Source organism: Zootoca vivipara, chromosome 12 (assembly GCF_963506605.1).
Source record: "Zootoca vivipara chromosome 12, rZooViv1.1, whole genome shotgun sequence".
Classification (NCBI taxonomy): domain Eukaryota; kingdom Metazoa; phylum Chordata; class Lepidosauria; order Squamata; family Lacertidae; genus Zootoca; species Zootoca vivipara.
Window position 1 is genome coordinate 47,459,694 of NC_083287.1, and position 22,827 is coordinate 47,482,520.

At 44.7% G+C, this 22,827-nt stretch overlaps 1 protein-coding gene across 1 annotated transcript in view; it reads left to right on the forward strand.

The window, feature by feature from the left end:
* The window catches only part of SHH (sonic hedgehog signaling molecule), a 33,033-nt gene extending 19,844 nt beyond the window's left edge, over positions 1-13,189 (forward strand). The window contains exon 3 of the mRNA XM_035129645.2: positions 11,251-13,189. Within this exon, the coding sequence (XP_034985536.2) occupies positions 11,251-11,954 (704 nt within the window). The 3' untranslated portion in view covers positions 11,955-13,189. The remainder of the gene's footprint in view (positions 1-11,250) is intronic.
* Positions 13,190-22,827: the final 9,638 nt, after the last annotated feature.

The following is a 22,827-nucleotide window of genomic DNA, read 5'->3' on the forward strand; positions in this document are numbered from 1 at the left end:
GGTGGCCTTTCAAAGATCCACATCCTGGTATCTCTATGTCATGGGGGAAACACTTGTTTCCAAACAAGTGTGTTTGGGATCATGGCGTGGTTTTTATGTTCTTTCTTGTCCAACTCTTGCAACAAGCTGAGTGTTGACTTTGAAGTAGGGAGGCTTGCTGAGTTCAAATCCTTTTTCATCCATGAACTCTCTGTGTACCCTTGAGGAAGTTCCTCATTCATAAAACTGTAGTATCTGTCACCTTCCTTGAAGATCTGCTTTGACCATGAATAATTACTAAGGAGAACTTGTGATGGACTATTATTACTACCTTATTATTCCTGGTCCTATGGATGCTAAGGAATTTTTATTTTATTTTTAATGTTGTAAAACTGGCCCATGTGAACTATGCTGATCCAAAGCAAAGCTATATTGAGGGCACAAGGTTAAGTATCTCCTCCAAGTTTTCTAAGGAACAGGGATTCCATCTCACAATCCCTGGGGGGGGGTGCTGTGTCCTCCGTGAGAGAGTAGCTTGACCCTGGGTGAATTTGGGGTGTCTATAAGCAAGAGAAAGTCCTCAAAGGTTTTTTGATCTGAATACAAGTATTCAGCAAGAAACAAAAAACCCACATCTGAATCTGAATTTGAAAACTGCTCCTTGTTTGAACTTGAAAAGCATTTGTTTGAGCTCTGATGTTTAACTTCCTGGGTAGAGCCAGAGACCCACCCGATATGTTTGGATTCTTTGGAGAAAGGTGTTAAATTGTTTCAGGCAATAAATATGTCCAAGGAAGTTGGTCTATTACAGTAGACATGGTATTGGCTGATGTTTATGAGAAGGAATTGAGGCTTCAGGTTCTGGGAGAGACAGAAGACTCTTTTATTTTCTTTGTTCTCCTGCCCTTCAGCATTGTCCTGGCTGAAAGAGAATCAGCTCAAGACGAAACACAGTCAGTTTAGCTTGGGCCTGGCCTTATGTTACAAGAGAGTGAAAAAGCTCATGTCCAGGCAAAATGCAAGAACATTCAGTCAAAAATCCCTGATCCAAAGATCTTACAGTCTTGATTTGGTGATGCAGGCTTGGGGTTGGGTGAAGGACAGCTCACAAAATGACAGGCCCAGGATAAGTGGTCTCTTTATTTCAGGGATGAGCAGGAAGAAATCTTGGCGTGCACACCTTTTAGTGGCTGCATTCATCTTCTATCAGCTGAGATATGCCTGTTCAAACTGGGCCAGTAATGAGTCAAATTAAAAGTGTGCTGACATGGGACCTGTGAAGCCATTAGGAGGACCACGGATTTTGTCTGCTGTTTGAAGCAAATCCGAGGGCACAAGGTCCCTCTTCTCCCTGGCAACTGCGTTTCCATAGTAACAGAGTTTCAGTGGCTACTGCAGAGTACAGCTCCCGAGTTTTATACTGCCCCTACATTATTCCAGCAACAGTTGCACAGGTTTTATGTACATATATATATGCTTATAAAATTTATCGCTCTTACACACACACACACACACACACACACACACACACAGAAAAACACACACAAACACAATGTAAGGGTTGTATTCTGCTAAGTCCTACTCACTGTAGAACCATTGACATGACTTAACATGTCTATTGACTTCAGTGGGTCCTTAAGTGTAGGCGGTGCTCATGGATTTGCTTGCTTTGGAAGAAACAGAAATATGAGCCCCTACAGTCAGTGTTTTTACTGCACCTGCCACACAGCTGCACTCAATGCCTGATGCAATGATGATGATAATTTATATCTAGCAGATATATCTGATAGAGATGGCAAAATGACCCTAGGGTGAGAGTTGCCTCGCTGAGGTCAATTGGCCACACCTTTTTGCTCTTTTAAGACATTAAAGGCAACGGTAAAGGGACCCCTGACCATTAGGTCCAGTCGTGACCGACTCTGGGGTTGCGCGCTCATCTCGCATTATTGGCCGAGGGAGCCGGCGTACAGCTTCCAGGTCATGTGGCCAGCATGACAAAGCCGCTTCTGGTGAACCAGAGCAGCGCACGGAAACGCCGTTTTCCTTCCCATTGTAGTGGTACCTACTTGCACTTTGATGTGCTTTTGAACTGTTAGGTTGGCAGGAGCTGGGACCGAGCAACGGGAGCTCACCCCGTCGCAGGGATTCGAACTGCCGACCTTCTGATCGGCAAGCCCTAGGCTCTGTGGTTTAACCCACAGCGCCACCTGCAGAGTGGCAAAAGAATGTTTAGACTTTATTTTTGAAAGAAGCTGTCTTTTCTCCCAAGTATGGTAAGTTCTATTTTTACACACAAACAGGATCATTGCTTGGTACTTAAAAACTCAGGGCCCATGATCCAAATTTGCATCAATTTTGCATATGCTGCTTTTAGCAGAACTGGAGCCCTAATCTGCAACGGTCAGCCCTCTATCTTGAAGAGCGATCAGAAGATGGTCAATTTGAAGGACTGTCTGTTGCATAGATAGAGGTCCATCAGAAGGGAGACTTGCAAGGGTCTTTAAATTGTCCCATCAACAATTTCAGCACCTGGACGACAGACTAAGCAGGGATGGAAGTCACCTGTCCTTGTGCAAATTTTACACCCGTTGGTGTCTTCATTTCTTGTGCTGGCAAATCTCCTCTTCTTTGGTAATGTGTAAATGGCCACCCTAGCAACTTTATATGCATAGGATTGGATCTGGAATTAAATATACAAATAATAATAAAAATTATTACCAAAACCAAAGCAAAATAAATCACAGAGACAAAGACAGAACCACAAATGTATGAATTATATTTTCACAGTACAGATTTAGCTGATGGAGAAGAGTAGGAGGCACGTATTTAAAGTATGAGTTGTTCTGAAGAATGAATAGCACATTTATTTGTTTTTTATCCTCCTGCCACATCAATCCTCCCTCCCAAATTTCCTTGATTCCAAGAGTCACCCATGTATATTATCCGCCACGGGAAGTATGGCAGCAGTATAGTTTTCTTTGTTGGGCACTGGAAAGACAAACATGAGTCTTGTGCAAAACCGTGTGTGTGTTTGTGTGTGTGTGTAAGTATTGGACAGCAAACAGTTGAATAGTCTTCTATTGGAGTCGATAGAAGGGGTTTCTTTAAAGCCTAATTGCAGCAGGGTGGGGTTTCAAAGTAGGCCGCAGCTAGTGGGGAAGTGCTTGAAAAAAGTGTTCTGTTAGCTACAAAAGAAGGCTAAGGAATGTTCAGAAACAAGCACACAGCCCAAATGTGGTGTGGTGGTTAGAGTGTTGGACTAGGACCTGGGAGACCAGGGTTCAAATCCTCACTCAGTCATGAAGCTCACTGGGTGATCTTGGGCCCATCACTTTCTCTTAGGCTACCCTACCTCAAAGGGTTGCTGTGAGGGGAAAATGGGGAGCGGGGAAACCATGTGTGCCACCTTTGAAGAAAGGTGGAATAGAATTCTAATGAAGTTTTTAAAATTTGTGACATAACAGTTTTTGTTTAAAGATGAGGGCTTCATTTTAGAATTGGAACATTTCTGGTTTAAAAAAACAACAATAATAATCAGCGGCAACTGATGCCCTTGATATTGTTCCAAACATTACCCACTTGGCAGACCAAGCAGCACCCACACAAATGTTTCCTTGGCTCAGGGTGGATTTTTCAAGATCACTATCTACATGCTTGAAGTGTTCATGGAAATTAAAAAAAATCCCCTTTTGATTTCTGTGAGTGGCATTCAGCTCTATTTTGCTCAGTGTAGACCTGTTGAAATTCATAGACCTACCTTAGTCATGTTCATTCATTTCAGAGGGTTTAGTTCAGGCATAGGCAAACTCAGCCCCCCAGATGTGTTGGGACTACAATTCCCATCATCCCTGACCACTGGTCCTGTTAGCTAGGGATCATGGGAGTTGTAGTCCCAAAACATCTGGAGGGCCAAGTTTGCCAATGCCTGGTTTAGTTGAATAGCTCCTTATGATTGTGAGCATGGCAGGGTGCTTATAGGGGTGTGAGGATAAGGTGGAAGGCTAACTAGAGGGGGGCACTTTTCCATTAGCAAAAGATGGAATGCATGGCTCAGAAAAAGGATACATTTGCCCATTCATATGTATAGATTCACATTTAGAAAGCATTGTTAAAGCTGAAATATAGCCACAACACATGACACCACCACGATCAGATACCTGTGTGTCTGATAACAATTACTAGGCATTTTGCATCTTCTCTCTCTTTTTACAGTTCTTGATGGACTTGAAACTGAAAACTCTAAAAAAGAGTTGTAGGGCACATGTTCACCTGGTGTTTCCTTTTGACTAGATTGCAGTTAAATCAGCTTGGGATCCAGAGCTAATTCAGCCCCTCCTCCTCCTCCTCTCAGAATGACCCGTGGGTTTTTTTAGGTGGGGAGGTTCTTCCAGTGCCCCTCCTGCCTTCCAGCCCGCCATAAGGGAGTCTGGATTGCTCTGACCCTCCTGAGTTGAGATATATAGGGATGGCGGCTAACAGATTGAGGTTGAATCCTGACAAGACAGAAGTACTGTTTGTGGGGGACAGGAGGCGGGCAGGTGTGGAGGACTCCTTGGTCCTGAGTGGAGTAATTGTGCCCCTGAAGGACCAGGTGTGCAGCCTGGGAGTCATTTTGGACTCACAGCTGTCCATGGAGGCGCAGGTCAATTCTGTGTCCAGGGCGGCTGTCTATCAGCTCCATCTGGTATGCAGGCTGAGACCCTACCTGCCTGCAGCCTGTCTCGCCAGAGTGGTGCATGCTCTAGTTATCTCCCGCTTGGACTACTGCAATGCGCTCTACGTGGGGCTACCTTTGAAGGTCACCAGGAAACTACAACTAATCCAGAATGCGGCCGCTAGACTGGTGACTGGGAGCGGCTGCCGAGACCACATAACACCGGTCTTGAAAGACCTACATTGGATCCCAGTACGTTTCCAAGCACAATTCAAAGTGTTGGTGCTGACCTCTAAAGCCCTAAATGGCCTCGGTCCAGTATACCTGAAGGAGTGTCTCCACCCCATTGTTCTGCCCAGACACTGAGGTCCAGCGCCGAGGGCCTTCTGGCGGTTCCCTCGTTGCGAGAAGCCAAGTTGCAGGGAACCAGGCAGAGGGCCTTCTCGGTAGTGGCACCCGCCCTGTGGAATGCCCTCCCATCAGATGTCAAAGAGAAAAACAACTACCAGATTTTTGGAAGACATCTGAAGGCAGCCCTGTTTTGATGTTTAATAGATTATTGTATTGTGTTTTTCTGTTGGAAGCCGCCCAGAGTGGCTGGGGTATAAATATTATTATTATTATTATTATTATTATTATTATTATTATTATTATATTATTTCACTGTGAAGGAATATGTTCATTATATAACTAGGTTAAACCTTAAGAATATAAAAACTGACCTATTCAATGTACATGTTTCTGATTATAATTTTAAAAAATGCACAGAGCAAGGCAGACAATGTTAAGCATTGTGCTGTTGTTGTTAAGACATTTTAAAATATAAGTTCAGTCAACAAATTCCGGTCACTCGGGGACTGTTTTTGATATGATTCACCATATCCATTCACATGCAACTCTTAATTCAATGATAATAAAATATTAAACGGTGTGTGTGTGTGTGTGTGTGTGTGTGTGATAAATGGATCTCTGAACTTAGAGGAGTTGAAACCCTGTCTATAAACTATAGCTTAAGTGAGCTGATTTTAAGACTCTGGACTTAATGCTTATGTACAGACCCCAACCCCTTCCGTTTGATGTGTTTTCCTTCACTTAGTGAACTCAAAAATGTGGTGAGTCCTGCTCTCCTACTGAGGAGGGCTCAGGACTTCTGCCTCACGATTGTTCCCTGACAGCACCATTGCGTAGAAATGTGGCAACCCAGCCTTAGAAGCACAGCTGGATTTAGGTTTAATGAGGCCCTAAGCTACTGAAGGTAATGGGGCCGTTTATATGCCCAGCTGTCCTTGGTCAACATCAACAACAAATTGTCTCTGTTTTTTTGTGTTGAATATATGCTATATGGTAATTTATGGACCTAATAGGTATCTAAAACCATTTGCACATAACAAAATATGTATTTTATCAAAGTAATTGTTGAAAAGTCCATGGAGAATGTAGGCACCCTATAAATAGAAATGAGCAAACCAGTGATATTTTAGGGAGCAGGCTAGCAGGCGGGGCCCAGGACTTACATCAGGCATAGGCAACCTTGGCTCTCCAGATGTTTTGGAACTACAACTCCCATGACCCCTGACCACTGGCCCAGTTAGCTAGGGATCATGGGAGTTGTAGTTCCAAAACATCTGCAGAGCCAAGGCTGCCTATGCCTGACTTACATCGTAGGAGCCTACACAACACAAAACACTGTTGCTTTATGTAGGTTTTTATTTTATTTGTTTTTTATCTTATATTTTGGAAATGTACATCCAGGTTTGTTTTTTCTTTAAATTTTTGGGGGCCCCAAGCTTAGCTGCAGAGTACCCCGATTTTTGCGGGAAACCCCCGGATTTTAATCCGTTTCCCACTGGTCTCCTGAAAGGAGAAAAATCCCGGAAATCCCCCGGATTTCCTACCTTCCAGGGAGCCTCCATTTTGGGTGCTGCTTTGCCCATGTGTGGGCACCGGAAATAGGGCAGAGCGACACCAGAAGTCACTTCGTTGCATGCCCAGCGGCCATCTTGGTGGTGGCCGCATAGCGGCGGCCACCACCAAGATGGCCGCCGCCATGCGGCCACCACCAAGATGGCCACCGGGCATGTGTAGAAGCGACTTCCGGTGCCGCTCTGCCCTATTTCCAGTGCCCACACATGTTCAGAGGCCCCAGAAGTTGCTTCTACGCAACTTCCGGTGCCGCACCGCTGCTGATCCCGCATTTTTCAGCGGGAGACTTGGCAGGTATGCCCCCAAGAGAGTGGGGCCTTAAGTATAGCTTGTTTAGCTTATACGTAAGTCCAGCACTGTTTAGAAGGACAGCTGGTTTCACATCCTTGAGTTCAAGCCTGGGATAGGAGAGAAATCCAGTTCCCTTTACATTTAAGTTGCCTTCAGCACTGAAATGCAGCCATCCTTAGAAATGTTTACTTCCCTGAATTTTGCAATGCAGTTCTTCAACCCAAAAATGTGCCTACGAAGGGCATATATGAAAGAGTTGCTAAAATTGGGGGAATATAAACATTTTCAAAATGTTATCAACAGGGACAACTGCACCCAAAGATATGAACGCTTAAATGCTGGCTAATTTCCACGAGTTACGAACTGCAGCAGAAACGAGCTGAGCTTAAGAGTGGAAAAACAAGAGACATCAATGAAGCCAAACTTGACAGGTCCACCCTCCCATCCCGAGTGAAAGCCAATCTGTGTCCCCATCACACACCTTACAAGCCCGGGGCAGGTGTCTCGAATGTGCGAACTTTAAAGACAAAGGGAAAAGGGCAACGCTGCCTTGGGTGGGGTTCCCCTCCCTCCCCCTGCTTTTCATTGTAATCACTTGTGTGAGTAGCATCTGGGCAGCTGAGAAAGGAAGAAGAAGGGGGAGCCCCTTAACACTTTCCCTGCTCCTTCTTTCATTCCACTGTGATGCGTGCTAACTTCATAGGTAAGGGAGCAGGTGTACAAACATGCACGGGTGGGAAAGGAACAAGGCGGGAGGGAGATTAGATTTCAAAGCTTCCTAGCCTGTCCTGGGAAGGAGGCAGGCATGTTTTGCTAGAAACTCCTCGTCTGGCATTATAATGCACCTCCACTCAGCCCAGCATTGTTGCCAACGGTAGGGATTTTCCCAGCATTTAATCTTTAATTATTATTATTTTTTTAAAAAAAGTCGTAGTTGCGAGGCTCAGAGCTACACTCTTGAATCTGGAAGCTGGTCTCCTCACCCCAGATACGCAGACGTAGACCGTGGCTATTCCGACCCATTTAATTTAGCTGGTGATTTAGCATTTAGCCTGTTCCGCTGTACCAGTGAGGATAAAAGCAGTAAGGGCTGTGGTTGTGAGAAATGACGGCAGCAAGCTCTGAGAATCAGTAATGTGGCCGCAGCTGGGATTTTCCCAGTCTCACCTAGGCACGGAGCATTTAAATACAAAAAGGACAGGCAGGAAATAATCAACCTGAGATATTTAATATCTAGGTCCAGTGTTGAGGAGACAAGGCTTTCCTTACGCACGTTCCAAGCACTCCCTTCTTAATTATTCCTCTGGCATTCAAGGCAAGTTCCTGGGCTGATCCCTACTCAAATTAAGCCTTGGATTTTCCCTTGCACTTAGGAATGTATTAGAATCATAATTACAAGTAGTGATCTAGGAGCAGACATGGACCCGAGCCAGGAGGAGAGTGAGCTTTCCAGAAGCAGCTCCACTTTAGTGCAAGATTAGCAGCAAGGTGAATAAGCTGCAGGCCAAAGTGAAGGTATCGGCTTGCAGGGCCACCTGAAGGCCCATTTGCCCATCACGCTCCTGCTGCAGAGCAGAGGTCCCCCCAAAGGCTCCTGCACCTGTTATCTTGCACACACACCCCCACAGGGGATGCAATAGAAGCAGCACTGTGCATTTGTTGCAGTTACACAGAGCCTCCATCCCAGCCACAAAAGGATGGCTGTGTTCTGCTGGAGGGGATTGAATGGCAATAATTGAATGGAAAGTCAGGGACCATTTCCAGGAAGGGGTAGTGAAGGATGAGTCAGCCCAAGTCTCTTAGAGAGCTGCCAGAAAGCCGGCTTCAGGTTTGACGGGAGCCCTGAGCAAAACGGCAACAGTGGGGGATCCTGCTGCGTCAGTCTGTTGTGGTGGCAGCGCTTCAGGCAATGCTTGGCTGGATCTAGACATGTCAAAAAAGCGTTTCAGGAAAATGCGTTGTAAACCTCAAAGTGGGATATATCACGTTGATGAAAGACGGACCCTCACAGCGCCATCTGGTGTCGCTGTGTTATAACGCATATAAAATGCTTTTTCTTTACTAATGTAGCTGAGTCCCTGGACCGCTGTATCTACCCACCCTTTGGACTTCCCCCAGTGCTCTAGTCTAGAGCACAGGTGGGGCACCTTTCCCACCAAGTGGTGTGTGGTACCAGAGGCAAAAGAGAGCTGAGCAGCCAGTGTCTCTCTTTCCAGTGCACCACAGGCTGGTTTCTACACAAACTCTCTCTTTCACCCCTCTCCATCCTCCATCCTCACCACCAGGAAACACTACTGAGTTCAAGGACACATTCCAGGCAACCACAAACACTCAAGGGGGGGAGGCAGGACTGACTAGAGGGAGAGAGTGTGGCTTGACCTCAGGGTCCTCCAGCCAGCAGTCAGCATTCTGTGGCCTCTGAGTATGCTTGGTCCTCATTTTTTAAAATATCTATTTTATTGATTTATCAGAAACATGGAATTGTTGGTTTTTTTTAAAAAAAAACTCCCTCACTTTTTAGGGTTCCTTCCCTGCAGAATTTATGTACTTCTGGAAATATTGGGTACCCCTCACCCCACAAGCCTGCTGATATTGCCCACTTGTGCATGGAAAGTTCCATTTTCGATTTGTAATAATTGGCTCCCACAGCCTGAGCATCAGAAACTGTTGTTTCTGTCTTTGAGGGACAGAAAAGCTTGCAGGCAGGCTATCTTGTAGGAAATATCTTCAGCTGTGCTTTCTTGCCATCTTGTTGAGTAATATTTTTTTGGTTTTAATGCTGTTGTTGTGCTTTATTTGAATATTTTTACCCTGTCTTGGGAAACTTTGCGTTAAAGGGCAGTTTAACAACAACAACAACAACATGAAGAAGTGTGCATGCACATGAAAGCTCATACCAAAATAAAAACTTAGTTGGTCTTTAAGGTGCTACTGAAGGAATTTTTTTCTATTTAACAACAACATTATTATTCTCATTACCATCTTACTATTAGAGAAGCCACAGTAGAATTAGTTCTGATGCTTCCAATGTTTATTTTAAATTGAGCCAAATTTGAGAGGGAACTATTGACTTTGGTGCACATTATATCAGAACAATTGGCTAGAGAGTTACAAAAGCCTGTGTCTCTTATATCCCTCTTCTTTGTAAATTCCACTGCAGGAACAGGGCTTGAGGGACACACTTATTCCTGGGCAATTTTTCTGGGGCAACTTGCCAGTGGTGGTCAGAGGAGAGTTAAAAATGAATCCAGTGAATGTGAATTTTGCCTTTGTTTGGTAGGCTAGTTTCTACACAAGCTCTCTATCCTCGAGCAAAAAGCATTAATGGGGATCAAGGACGCTTTCCAGCCAGGCAAAAACACCCAGGCAGAGTGTAAAGCAGCACCAGTGAGGTGTATGGCCTAGGGACAGCCCTGGTGGCTGGAGGGCTGCATCTGATCTCCAGTGGGCAAGGTTCGCCATGCTTTACAAAATAATGCAAGAAGTTCTGCCGCCACACTGTACACCTCCCTACCCAATTCTAACATGACTGGCTGGCTGGGTTAGGGAAACACACAGGCAGGATGATGTCATGTTGCACCATGTGATGTCACAGAAATTGTGCAGAAGGTGGAGCTAGAGAGATACAGGGCGGCGGCAGTTTAGTATCCCTGATAACTCCAAGTTTCACTTGTGTTGTTGCTAGGAATTGCTTGTTGTCAGGCTTCCGGGAATCGGCTTCCTCCCCCGTGGCACCAAGAATGGTGGTGCTCTCAATTAAGAATCCCACCCGCTTCTGTCCCTATTAATCTACATCAGGGGTCAGCAAACTTTTTCAGCAGGGGGCCGGTCCACTGTCCCTCAGACCTTGTGGGGGGCCGGACTGTATTTTGGAAAAAAAAATGAACGAATTCCTATGCCCCACACATAACCCAGAGATGCATTTTAAATAAAAGGACACATTCTACTCATGTAAAAACATGCTGATTCCCGGACTGTCCGCGGGCTGGATTTAGAAGGCGATTGGGCCGCATCCAGCCTCTGGGCCTTAGTTTGGGGACCCCTGATCTACATCACTCCTACATCTTGTAATCTGAGCTTGTACCCTCTGGGCTTTCTGTTCTGCCGCTTTCTGAGCTCTCTGTGACTTTGGAGAAGGGGGGGGGAGCTGTCCAGAGAATCTGTTAACCCACTCTCTTGCAGTATTTATTCTCCTAGCTGTTCCCCATTTAATATTTCCCAGCTTCTGCCTTCTGAACTATGTCCCTCTGCAAACCACTGTTCCAAATCTATTCTGTCCTCCTGCTCCTGGTAAGATTCAGGATCCAGATTTTGATAGGTCCCTGACAATTGTCTTGATTTGTCCTGTTTCTAGTTGGTGTCCTTGCTCTCTTCTAACACTCCTTCCCTTCTTCCACATCCAGAGAATTCAGTGGCGGCCAAATCAGGCGGTTGCTTCCCTGGATCGGCCTGGGTGAACCTGGAGCAAGGGGGCACCAAGCTGGTGAAGGACCTCCACCCTGGCGACCGGGTCCTGGCAGCCGACGTGCAAGGGCAGCTGCTCTACAGCGAGTTCCTCACCTTCCTGGACCAGGAGGAGCCTCCCGTCCGCAAGCTTTTCTACGTGATCGAGACCCGGCAGCCCCGGGCACGCCTCTTGCTCACGGCGGCTCACCTGCTTTTCGTGGCGCCGCCGCAGAACCACTCCAAGCCCCAGCCTGTTTTCGCCAGCCGCGTTCAGCCGGGGCAACGCGTCTACGTGCTGGGCAAAGGGAGCCAGACACTGTTGCAGGCCGAGGTGCACAGCGTGTCCCTGCGGGAAGAAGCCTTGGGTGCCTACGCCCCGCTCACTGCTCAGGGCACTATCCTCATCAATCAGGTGCTGGCGTCGTGCTATGCGGTCATCGAGGAGCATAGCTGGGCCCACTGGGCGTTTGCCCCTTTCCGAGTCACTCACGCTCTCCTCGCGATGCTGTATCCCAGCGGCCTCTCCTCCCCGGTCCTTTTCCCAGCCGCTGCCCTGGACGACGCCCCAGCAGGAGTCCACTGGTATTCCCGCCTCCTCTACCACATTGGCCGCTGGGTATTGGATTCTGAGATGATACACCCACTGGGCATGGCCAGCTGAGGGGGACGGCTCTCCACACCCCACCTTGACCTGTCATAAGAACAGATAATCACCTTATGTAAACCTCTTGGTGTTGTGAGCCACTTTGAGCATGGTTTACCATAGGAAAGTGGCCTGCAAATGAACAATGATGATGATGAAAATAGTACAAAGGGGGGGGGAGAAAACTAAGATGAAGAAAGAAAAAAGAAAGAGAATGAAAGACTTTAAAACAATTATAATAATAGTAGGAAAGTCCAAAGTAGACTTTAAGGAGCAGGAAGAGCCCAGGAATATTCCCCCCCCCCCAGTTTACTTGATAAATATATATATTTTTTATTTGATTTCTATTTTGTTGTCTGTTTGATTGTTTCGTTGTCCTCATCTCCTGGATATTTATTTGTTTGGTATTTTGAAATAGATGTTTTAAAGGATATGAACCCGACCTTCAAGAGCCTTAAATAGTTTCTTTGATAATTTATTATCATGTGAACTGTACACTCAACGGGGAGAAGAAAATTATTTTGCAAGGCCAAGCAAAAGTGCACAGAGTTCTATTTTTCTATGTGTGACACATGTCCAGACTTTCCAAAAGTAAAACTTCTGTCCCTCCCATCTGTACGTTGCTTTGCTCTTCTACAACAGCGAGTCCTGGAACAAACGAAAGACATACTACTCCATAGGGAGGGGGGGGGGGAGGGGTCCGTAAATTATATTTTTATACACAGAATTGTAAATTCAATTTTTTTTAGAGAGAGAGAGATCAATACTTAACAGTCACATTTCATTTTTTTTGAAATAGTGTAAAATATAAGAATATATTATTTTAATTTAAATAGTATCAAATGTAATGTCAGCTTCTGTATTGTTTCTAACTGTCTTTGGAAATATTTTGCTTTGTATAAAAGATAACAGCCACCCCTTTCAACCACACTCTTGGAACGCAAGACTGTTACACACACCTTAATTCATTTGCAAAACTCTGGGGAGGTGGGGAGAAGCTCTCTTATTTTTACCTTCAAAATCAAGAGGAAGAAATTTATGAGAAAATATTTTTAAAAAAGCGCACATGTTGGCTATTATGTGACAATGGAGAATAGTTTGTACAGAGGAGGGGAAAAAAAGGATGTTTTGCATTAATAAACTGATAAATAACCGCTGTCAATTTACTAAAATGTATTTTTGAATATTTTGTAATAGTTTTAATAGTTTTATAGAAATAAAATGTGCCATGCACAGTCTGGTTAGTATATAATAACAAAGGATTCCTGGTGGATCACATTGTTTTTTTCTTTTTAAACTGTTGTTGAGGTAGGAAAATGTGAATATCTGACATCATCATTCCAAGGGCTGCTGTATGGCCAAAGCTCTCTCGCTATTACGTAGTCACCTTCTCAAAAAACGTAGTCACCTTTGAACACTCCTGCGGCCAATTTCAGAGCTGTGCTAAAATCTCTGATCTTTAGGTAACTGAGGGGGGATGAATCAGTCAATTTCAGTTTCTCTAAATTTCTGCAGCCATCTGCATTTTTTTTATAAAAAAAATTATAATTAAAAAGTCCTCATGAAGATCCATCAGTATTTTAGTACAAATTAATTCAAATGTACACATTTTTATATGCAATTTTGACTAATATACACAAGCCGTTTCCTCTAGCACAATGCTTTCCCCCCTATATTATGCTCACTAATGTATCCCTTTGCACGCACACTTTTTATCCAAATACTGCATACATATTTTTGTACACATTGATTGGTTGGAGAACTGATTGGGAGATGTGTGAATTTCAAATAATTGTGTTTTGGTTACTATCAATATGCAGGTATTGCCCTAGACTACGGGGTCTTCCATATTCTGCTGGACTCCAACTCCCATCATCCTTGGCTGGGGTGATGGAAGTTGGAATCCAACAGCAACATCCGGAACAACAACATTATTATTATTATTATTATTATTATTATTATTATTATTATTATTATTATTATATTTATACCCCACCCATCTGGCTGGGTTTCCCCAGCCACTCTGGGTGGCTCCCAACAAAATATTAAAATACAGTAGTCTATCAAACATTAAAATCTTCCCTAAACAGGGCTGCCACTAAGGTCCCTAAATCTTATGGGCACCTAGAAGGAATTTGTCTTGTGGTTTGGCAGAAGCCACATGCTTAACGTACTGTGCTGTTTGAACCCGAGTTCATTCTATGGAGGAGGGTTTTTGGATTATCCTCAGTTCACACTGAAGAGGACCTTTGGACCTCAATTCAATTACAGGCCATAGCAAGACTCGTATCTCTCCTTTCCACTCTAACTGTGTGTGCTATTACACACATGGCTTTTGAGTCTGCCAGTAATTTCAGGGTTGTAAACCCACCTTCAAGTGGGGAACTGAGAACTCTCTCCAAACTAAGTGATGGCCTTTAGGCCTGTTAAAATCATTCTCCGTTCACCTGGTGATGTGTCAATATCATCAAGGTTGTAAACTCTTTGTTGATGGAATGTTAATACATCTGAGGTTATAAACTTAGTTTAGATTATGTACATTTTGGGGTGCTCTCTCTCTCTCTCTCTCTCTCTCTCTCTCTCTCTCTCTCTCTCTCTCTCTCTCTCTTGATTGAAAATTCCCTCCCTAATGTCTTTGTAAATAGGCACCATAGAGGTTTTTCATTATCAGGTGTATACTGGTGGTATAATCTTCCACTTTCCAAACTTTGAAGAATTAAGCTATTTTGAGAAGCACCATATTGACCATAATAAATTGACTTGTAGACCATACTATGGACAAGCAAGAGACATAAATTTAACATTGAAGATCACATTTCCTCCTGGGCTAGAGACAACCACTATTTAGAGCAGGAATGGGGAACATGTGACCCTCTAGATCAGGCATCCCCAAACTGCGGCCCTCCAGATGTTTTGGCTTACAACTCCCATGATCCCTAGCTAACAGGACCAGTGGTCGGGGAAGATGGGAATTGTAGTCCAAAACATCTGGAGGGCCAAAGTTTGGGGATGCCTGCTCTAGATGTTGTTCAGCATGGCCAATGGTCAGGGATGATGGAGTTTGAGTCCAGCCACATCTGGAGAGCTGTAGTTTATCCAACCTTGATTTGGAAGCCGTGAATATACTTTCCACGAATGGAAGTCATCCACACTCCTGCGTAATTCACTGTATGAGTAAGTAGATCACTGATCCCTTGTGGTCTTCACTCTTCATTTCATATATGATTTGCACCCCACCCCTCTTCCAAGACATTTCAAGGATGCTCCAACCATAGCTACAAATCCTGGAATCCATGAGCGAGAAGGGGAGGAAAATCTACATGAGTCCTCATGCACTTATCCAAACGCCAAACTGCAAAGCACAGACATAGATAGATGCAGGAGCACTAAACATGCACTTTGCATACTACAAGATGGAGTGTGGAAATGAAAACAAAACACCCCCAATATCTAGCACCCATCGTAGCAAAGTGACATTTGTGGAATTCTTTCCAGATATCTTCACAACAACTCGAGGATGTAAGTTATAATAATAATAATAATAATAATAATAATAATAATAATAATAATAATACATTTTTATTTATACCCCGCCCTCCCCGCTCAGGGCGGCTAACACCAATAAAATTACAATAAGACATAAAAGAAAAGAAAACGATTAATTAAAATACAGATTAAAATACAATATTAAAATTTAAAATGCAGCCTCATTTTAAGTAGTTCATGAATCCAAACCATGAGGGAGGAAAACACAGGAGTCAGACTGAATCCAACCCAAAGGCCAGGCGGAACAGCTCTGTCTTGCAAGCCCTGCGGAAAGATGACAAATCCCGCAGGGCCCTGGTCTCCTGTGAAAGAGCGTTCCACCAAGTTGGGGCCAATACTGAAAAGGCCCTGGCCCTACTCAAGACCAATCTAACCACCTTAAGGCTCGGGATCTCCAGAATATTGTTGTTTGTGGACCTTAAGGTCCTCCGCGGGGCATACCAGGAGAGGCGGTCCCGTAGGTACGAGGGTCCCAAGCCACATAGGGCTTTAAAGGTAAAAACCAGCACCTTAAACCTGATCCTGTACTCCACCGGGAGCCAGTGCAGCTGGTAAAGCACTGGATGAATGTGATCCCGCGGCCGGGACCCCATGAGGAGCCTTGCTGGAGTTTCTGGGTCAGCTTCAAAGGCAGCCCCACGTAGAGCGAGTTACAATAATCAAGCCTGGAGGTGACCATCACATGGATCACTGTGGCCAGATCAGGGCGAGAGAGGTAAGGGACCAACGGCTTGATACGGCCGAGATGGAAAAATGCCACCTTAGCTGTGGCTGCAACCTGTGCCTCCATGGAAAGGGAGGCATCGAAGGTTATACCCAAACTCTTGACAGAAGGCGCTGGCAAGTTAGTCATTACATGCAGTGAGTAGAGGGTTGGACTAAGGAAAGCGCTCATGCCAGCACACACGGGGCTTATTCCATTGTTATCCTTCCAGGCGGGGCCAAAAAGAAGCAAGACGTCAGAGGTCACAGTGTGTTGGGAATTTAAACCAGGCCCCCTTGGTTTTAGACAGCCATTTTAACCACAGCACTGCACTGGCACTCAGACAAAATGTACGGAAATGAGTACACCAAGAACAGGAGCTCAAAACAACTAGGCTACAAAAACATCTCTCCTTCTGCTAGCTCCACCTGCCGAGCCACTTTTACAAGATTGTCTGTAAATGTTCATGGGAGGCTTCCCCCTTTTATCGGCTAACAATACTCACAATCTATAGAGCATGTTAATGGTCAAATCATAATCTGAGCCCCTCTTCTGCCCAGTAAGCTAGCGTGGAAGTAGTGGTGTGTGTTGGAGGGTGTGATTGCACAAGGAGATGTGGTTTGCCTAACTCTTAAGGAAGCCTAGTTGGGGGGGGGGGATCTTTTGAAGTGCAAAGACCAACTTCTCTTCCGGGCAACTTTCCAGGTGTTGGAGGGGGCCAAATGCAAAAGTGGGCAGAACAGCAAATGTACAGCTTACTTTTGAACAGTGTACCCTACTCTCTTAACAGGAGTGCTCAATGAATCATAGAATTGGAGAGCTGGAAAGTACCACAAGGGTCATCTAGTCCAACACCTTGCAATACAGGGATCTTTCCCCAATGTGGGGCTGGGCTCGAACCCACAACCCTGAGATAAAGAGTCTCAGGCTCTACCAACTGAGCTATCTTGAGGTTAGCTACACACACACACACACACACTCCTCTGTGACTACAATCTGGGCACGCCTAAGTGTATTATTAGAGTTCAATGAGACATTCCAGCCAGGCAAAAGGCAGTCATAATAGCCTAGCAAGAGCCTGCTGGAGCAAGTCAATGGCCCACCTGGCCCAGCATCCTGTTCACACTGTGGCCAACCAGATTCCTGGGAGAAACCCGCAAGCAGGACCCGAACGCAAGAGCACTCTGTGGCTTCCAGCAACTGGTCTTCAGAAGCAGTACTGCCTCCAGCTGTGGACGCAGAGCAGAGCCATCATGCCTGGTAGCCATTGATAGCTCCCTCCTCTATGATCTTGTCTAACCCTCTTTTAAAGCCATCTAGCTTGGTGCTGGAGGAGACTCTTGAGAGTCCCATGGACTGCAAGAAGATCAAACCTCTCAATTCTTAAGGAAATCAGCCCTGAGTGCTCACTGGAAGGACAGATTGTGAAGCTGAGGCTCCAATACTTTGGCCACCTCATGAGAAGAGAAGAATCCTTGGAAAAGACCCTGATGCTGGGAAAGATGGAGGGCACAAGGAGAAGGGGACGACAGAGGACAAGATGGTTGGACAGTGTTCTCGAAGCTACGAACATGAGTCTGACCAAACTGTGGGAGGCAGTGGAAGACAGGAGTGCCTGGCATGCTCTGGTCCATGGGATCATGAGGAGTCGGACACGACTAAACGACTAAACAACAACAAAGTTTGGTGGCTATCACTGCCTCCTGTGGGAGAGACTTCCATAGATTAACTATGCATTGCGTGAAGAAGTACGTTCTTTTGTCTGTCCCCCATCTTTCAATATTCAGCTTCATTCGATAGCCACGATGGGTGGCGTTATTGAGAGAGGGAGAATTCATTTTCTGATTTTTCTCCATCCCCTTTCTCCATGCCATGCATAATTTTTATAAACTTCTCTCATGTCACTCAAGGAGGGTAAAAAGCAGAGCCCATGAGGGGATGGCAGGAGAGGCCAGAGTGCCACATATAGAAGACTGGGGCAAAGGGGTGTTTGGATCCTGGGCTCATGTTTTCCACCTCTGCCCTAGTGAGTTGACTATAGAGGAGAGATTTAAACCAGGGGCTTGCTGGTTTGCAGCCCAGTCTCTTAGCTGCAGGCACCAGCTCTCAATCACAAAACTCAAATGAATGCCTACTGCAATATGTTCAACTTCTGCTTGTAATTATGGTGAACACGAAAAGTTTGAAAGCTATCATCCTCACCCAGTTGTGTTGGAATAATCCAAAGTCTTGTGGTATTCTTAAGCAGGGCATATTATTTGGGTGGCACTAGCGAGCCCCCCCTTCCTTCCTTTTTTAAAAAATAAATATTTTTATTGGTTTTTCTGTATATACATCATCTAACAATATTTCTCTAACAGTTTTCTGTATTTTCCTAACCCCCCCTCCCCTCTTCCAATTCTCTTTGATACATTCTAGGAGCAAAGGCTCAAAGCATCCATTTATGGCTCAGGTGATGTGTACAGATGATATGAAGTGGCCTGGAAGTGCAAAGGGCCTCCTGATCTTGCTTGAAATATGCAAGGAATGTGAGGTGTGTCTGTAGGGACTTTCTCCCCACACCTAGATTAAACCTTGGATGGACTGCATGGCACCTACATGCGAAATACTCCTTTGTCAGTGCAGGGGAAACCAATTTGTCAACATGCATTGGCAACAACAGGAGGCAAGTATGTTAGCCCTGTAGTCTATTTCTCCACACTGAGGGGCACCGATGGAGGAAAGTGCAGGCTCACTTTACCTCGACAGAACATCTTTGTGTGCAGATGACATCATGGGGGGGGGGATGACTGATGGCTAAGGATGGATGAATCTGTCCATTTCTGTTCCTTGGTTTTTCAAGATTAAATCCAGGTTCCCACACTTCTGCATTGCTTCTTCCTCACAAGAATCCAACAGTGTTTTTTTTATTTTTGACAAATAATTTTTATTAGGAAATTAGTTATCTTCACTAATTCCACCTTGTGACTAGGAGCACAGGCGTGGACACTGCGACTTCACCCACAATAGGCTTGCTGCTGCTGCTGCTGCTTCTTCTTCTTCTTCTTCTTCTTCTTCTTCTTCTTCTTCTTCTTCTTCTTCTTCTTCTTCTTCTTCTTCTTCTTCTTCTTCTTCTTCTTCATTATTTATACCCCACCCATCTGGCTGGGTTTCCCCAGCCACTCTGGGTGGCTTCCAACAGAATATTATTATTAATAAAAAAAAGTGATAAAACATCAAACATTAAAAACTCCCCTAAACAGGGCTGCCTTCAGATGTCTTCTAAAAGTCAGATAGTTGTTTATTTCCTTGACATCTGATAGGAGGGCATTTCACATAGGTGTTTGTTTGTTTGTTTGTTTGGAATTGTGGCATCGCCCATCATATTTTTGGAAAGGCATTTGATAAAGCACAAGAAGTGCATGATGAGAAGTGGAGTCAGAATGGGGTTACTGAGAACCAAATTGGCACACTTGAGAAAACACTGAAATTTGCAGAACTACATTAACAACAACAACAACAACAACAACAACAACAACAACAACACCACTAAGGAGGCCCCTGCCCCTCTCAGACACACAAACAGCCCAGTGAAGCATCAGCATGCTCAGGAGCCATGGAATATTGAGAGTCATTTGGGGGCCAGGGAGGAAATCTGGCTGTGGGGGAGTATGAATGGAGTGGAGTCTGATGGGCTGGCTAGGATGCTGAATGGGAGCAGCTAGCTTGGGAAATTCTATTGCTCTATGCTCTGTCCCACTTGCTTGATTTAGTATTTTAAAATGACAAGCCAGTGTGTGTGCCTCAACAGAAAGGCAGCACAAGAATACACGGAATAAAGGAACCACAACATTTTGTTTGCAATCAAAGAATTTTAAAAAATGCTGCAATAATTTGTGGAGAGGAGAGCAGCAGCGGTTGAATCAAATGATTGGAGAAATAATCTGAAGCGATTCACAAGTGCAGTTCTGGATGCAGGAAACGTTCCTAAGTTCAGGCAGAGACCCCTCCATGTGTATTATTGACTATATATGCAGCAGCAGAAACCTAGAATGTAAAGGAGCTCTTAGATCTTAATAAAGTGTATATCTTTTTTAAAATTGCATTTGTACTCACCCACCCATTTCCTTACGAAGTGCTAAGGAAGGTATTTGTGAGGTTTCTCTACTTTATTTCCTGTTTTTAAGATACGCTCCAACATCATTGGCTGTCTGGAACAGGGGATACATTTGATTCTTTTTCGCTGCATTTGATTTCACACTTCCAGAAACAATGCCAAGACCTAAAAAACAACCATCCCTCAAAACATGCACTTCTCTAAATTTTGCCAGGCCAAGTAATGCGTACAAGCATGCACATACTTGGTTCAAGTATGCACAGCAATGAAATTAGTGAAAATAATGCATATATCTGGGGAAATTGTTTAGCAAAAATGGGCATATTTGGCAATTCTATGCACAAAAGTGTCTGCTAAGAGAAATTCACACTAAAACACTAATGAATTTTCATGAGTGTGTTTTTAAAAACAACTGATGTGGAAATATGGATAATGCACATTTAAGACTCAAAAAATGGGAAGCTGAAATGATCAGATATCACATTTACTAAAACAAAACAAAACAAAATTCATTATTAAAACAAAGCAAACTAGTGGGGGAGCTTTCAAGCTTCAACTTTTCAGCAGGATAGATAGGGAGAAGGACCTCTGTTGGTGCTGCAGCTGCAAAGTCTCTATGTTTTATGAAAACTCACTATGGGAGTCCATTTTTAAAGTGGAATAGATGTGCCCTCTAGTGGCAGATTGATGTCTCTACAGGAACGCCATTGAACATCACAATTCATCCATGCAGCATTAGTGAAAGCAGCTATTTAAAAAAGCCAGTCCCTGGTGGGACCTCCATTAGAGCTATAGTAACTGCTTGTACTGATTTTAAATGCAAGAGGAGAGCATACCTACATATCACAGGCTTGTATTTGAAGAACGGGTCTTTCTTTGGCGATCACTTGTAGCAGAGTAAGATTGTCTTCCAGAAACACAGGTTTAATAATGAGTCCATAAGTGACTGTGGAGGCCAATTCTGGACCCACACGTCCTTCCACAGTGGGGGCATTGGTTCCTGGGCAGGAGTTGATCATGGTGTGGATTTGCCAAGCGTGCCTTCCTTTTAGCACGTTTCTCCCTTGCGTCCTGAGTTCGAGTGTCTTCAGAGTCCATGACACCTAAAAGCTTTTCTCCAACTGGAGAGCTTGCAGACCAGTGTTTCCCAGTTGTCGGTGTTTATACTGCATTTTAAAATACTTTTTCATATGTCCTGGTAACAGCCACAACAGATAATAGTTTGTGATAGAGAGAGCAGAGGCACCCTTTCCCACAATGATGTCCTGTTTCTTGCTGTCTTCTCTGATCAAGGATGGTTTGTGTGGGGTTTCGAAACACTTCCAAACCTGGCAAAATCTGACCACAGTGCAGTGACAGTATGCAGACAAATCCAAAGCAAAAACTCCTCTGCCATTTCTCTAAAACCACCTTCCCCCAACCTGTGACCTTATAAATGTGGTTGGATTTAAACCCTCACGTGCCTTTTTAGTGAAATCACCCAACAGGTTCCAAAATGGCAGCCAAAATGGGTTCCAACAATAGTCAGTGGGGGCCTGGACGTCTTGTGCCTTTGTTCCTTCCTGGCCGAGGATCCTGAAGTCAAGAGGCCTCACAAACCATACTGGGTTTCATTTGCATGATAGGGATTGGCACTGGGAGTTGGACTCTCTAAACCAACCTCAGCCCTCCAGATGTTTTTAGCCTACAACTCCCATGATCCCTAGCTAGCAGGACCAGTGGTCAGGGATGATGGGAATTGTAGTCTCAAAACATCTGGTGAGCTGGGTTTGACGAAGCCTACTCTAAGCCATGGATGGGGGACCTGCGGCCCCTCCAGGTGTTGTTGGAGTCCACCGTCACTGACCATTGGATTCTGATTGGTTGTGTGTGTGTGGTCCAACAATTTGGGGAGAACCACAGGTCTCCCAGTTCTGTGAAGATTAGATCAGTCAGAGTACCCCTTACGCAGGCTGTGCATTAGCACAGAGGTGTGTTCTGTTTGCATCTCAGCCGGTTTTACAGCTGCCTAACTCCGGTCCCACCTTTATTGTTCAGTATTAGACACTGCCTAATTTAAAAGTTAATTCTAGCCTTAAATCAATTAGCAGGGAAACCACAGCCCATTTGCTTTCAGTCAGCCCAGAGGCCAAGTGAGACCACATGCTGTAGAAAATCCGCTGGGGACTGATCGCATTGATTTGTGTTGTGCTTTGCAAACTTTGTTGTGTGAAATATACTCGGAGTCGAGAGTGAATTTCATGCTCTTTATTCAGCTTGTAGTAGCAATAGAGGAAGAAGAGAAGAATGGCTGTTTCCCCAAAAACGTCTGCTTATATACATTATTTACACAATGGGCCTTGCATGATTGGCTACTTCAGGGCTGCACCTGTGGGCCAATCAGGTTGCGGATTGACTTCTGCTAGCAGCCTGATTGGCTGCTCTTGCAGGCCAATCAGGTTGCGGATTGACATCCACCTGGAACTGGATTGGGTGGCTCCTGCGGACCAATCAGACTGCTGCATTCTGGACCCTATTGTTCTAGGATTCAGCTCAGTACATAACAT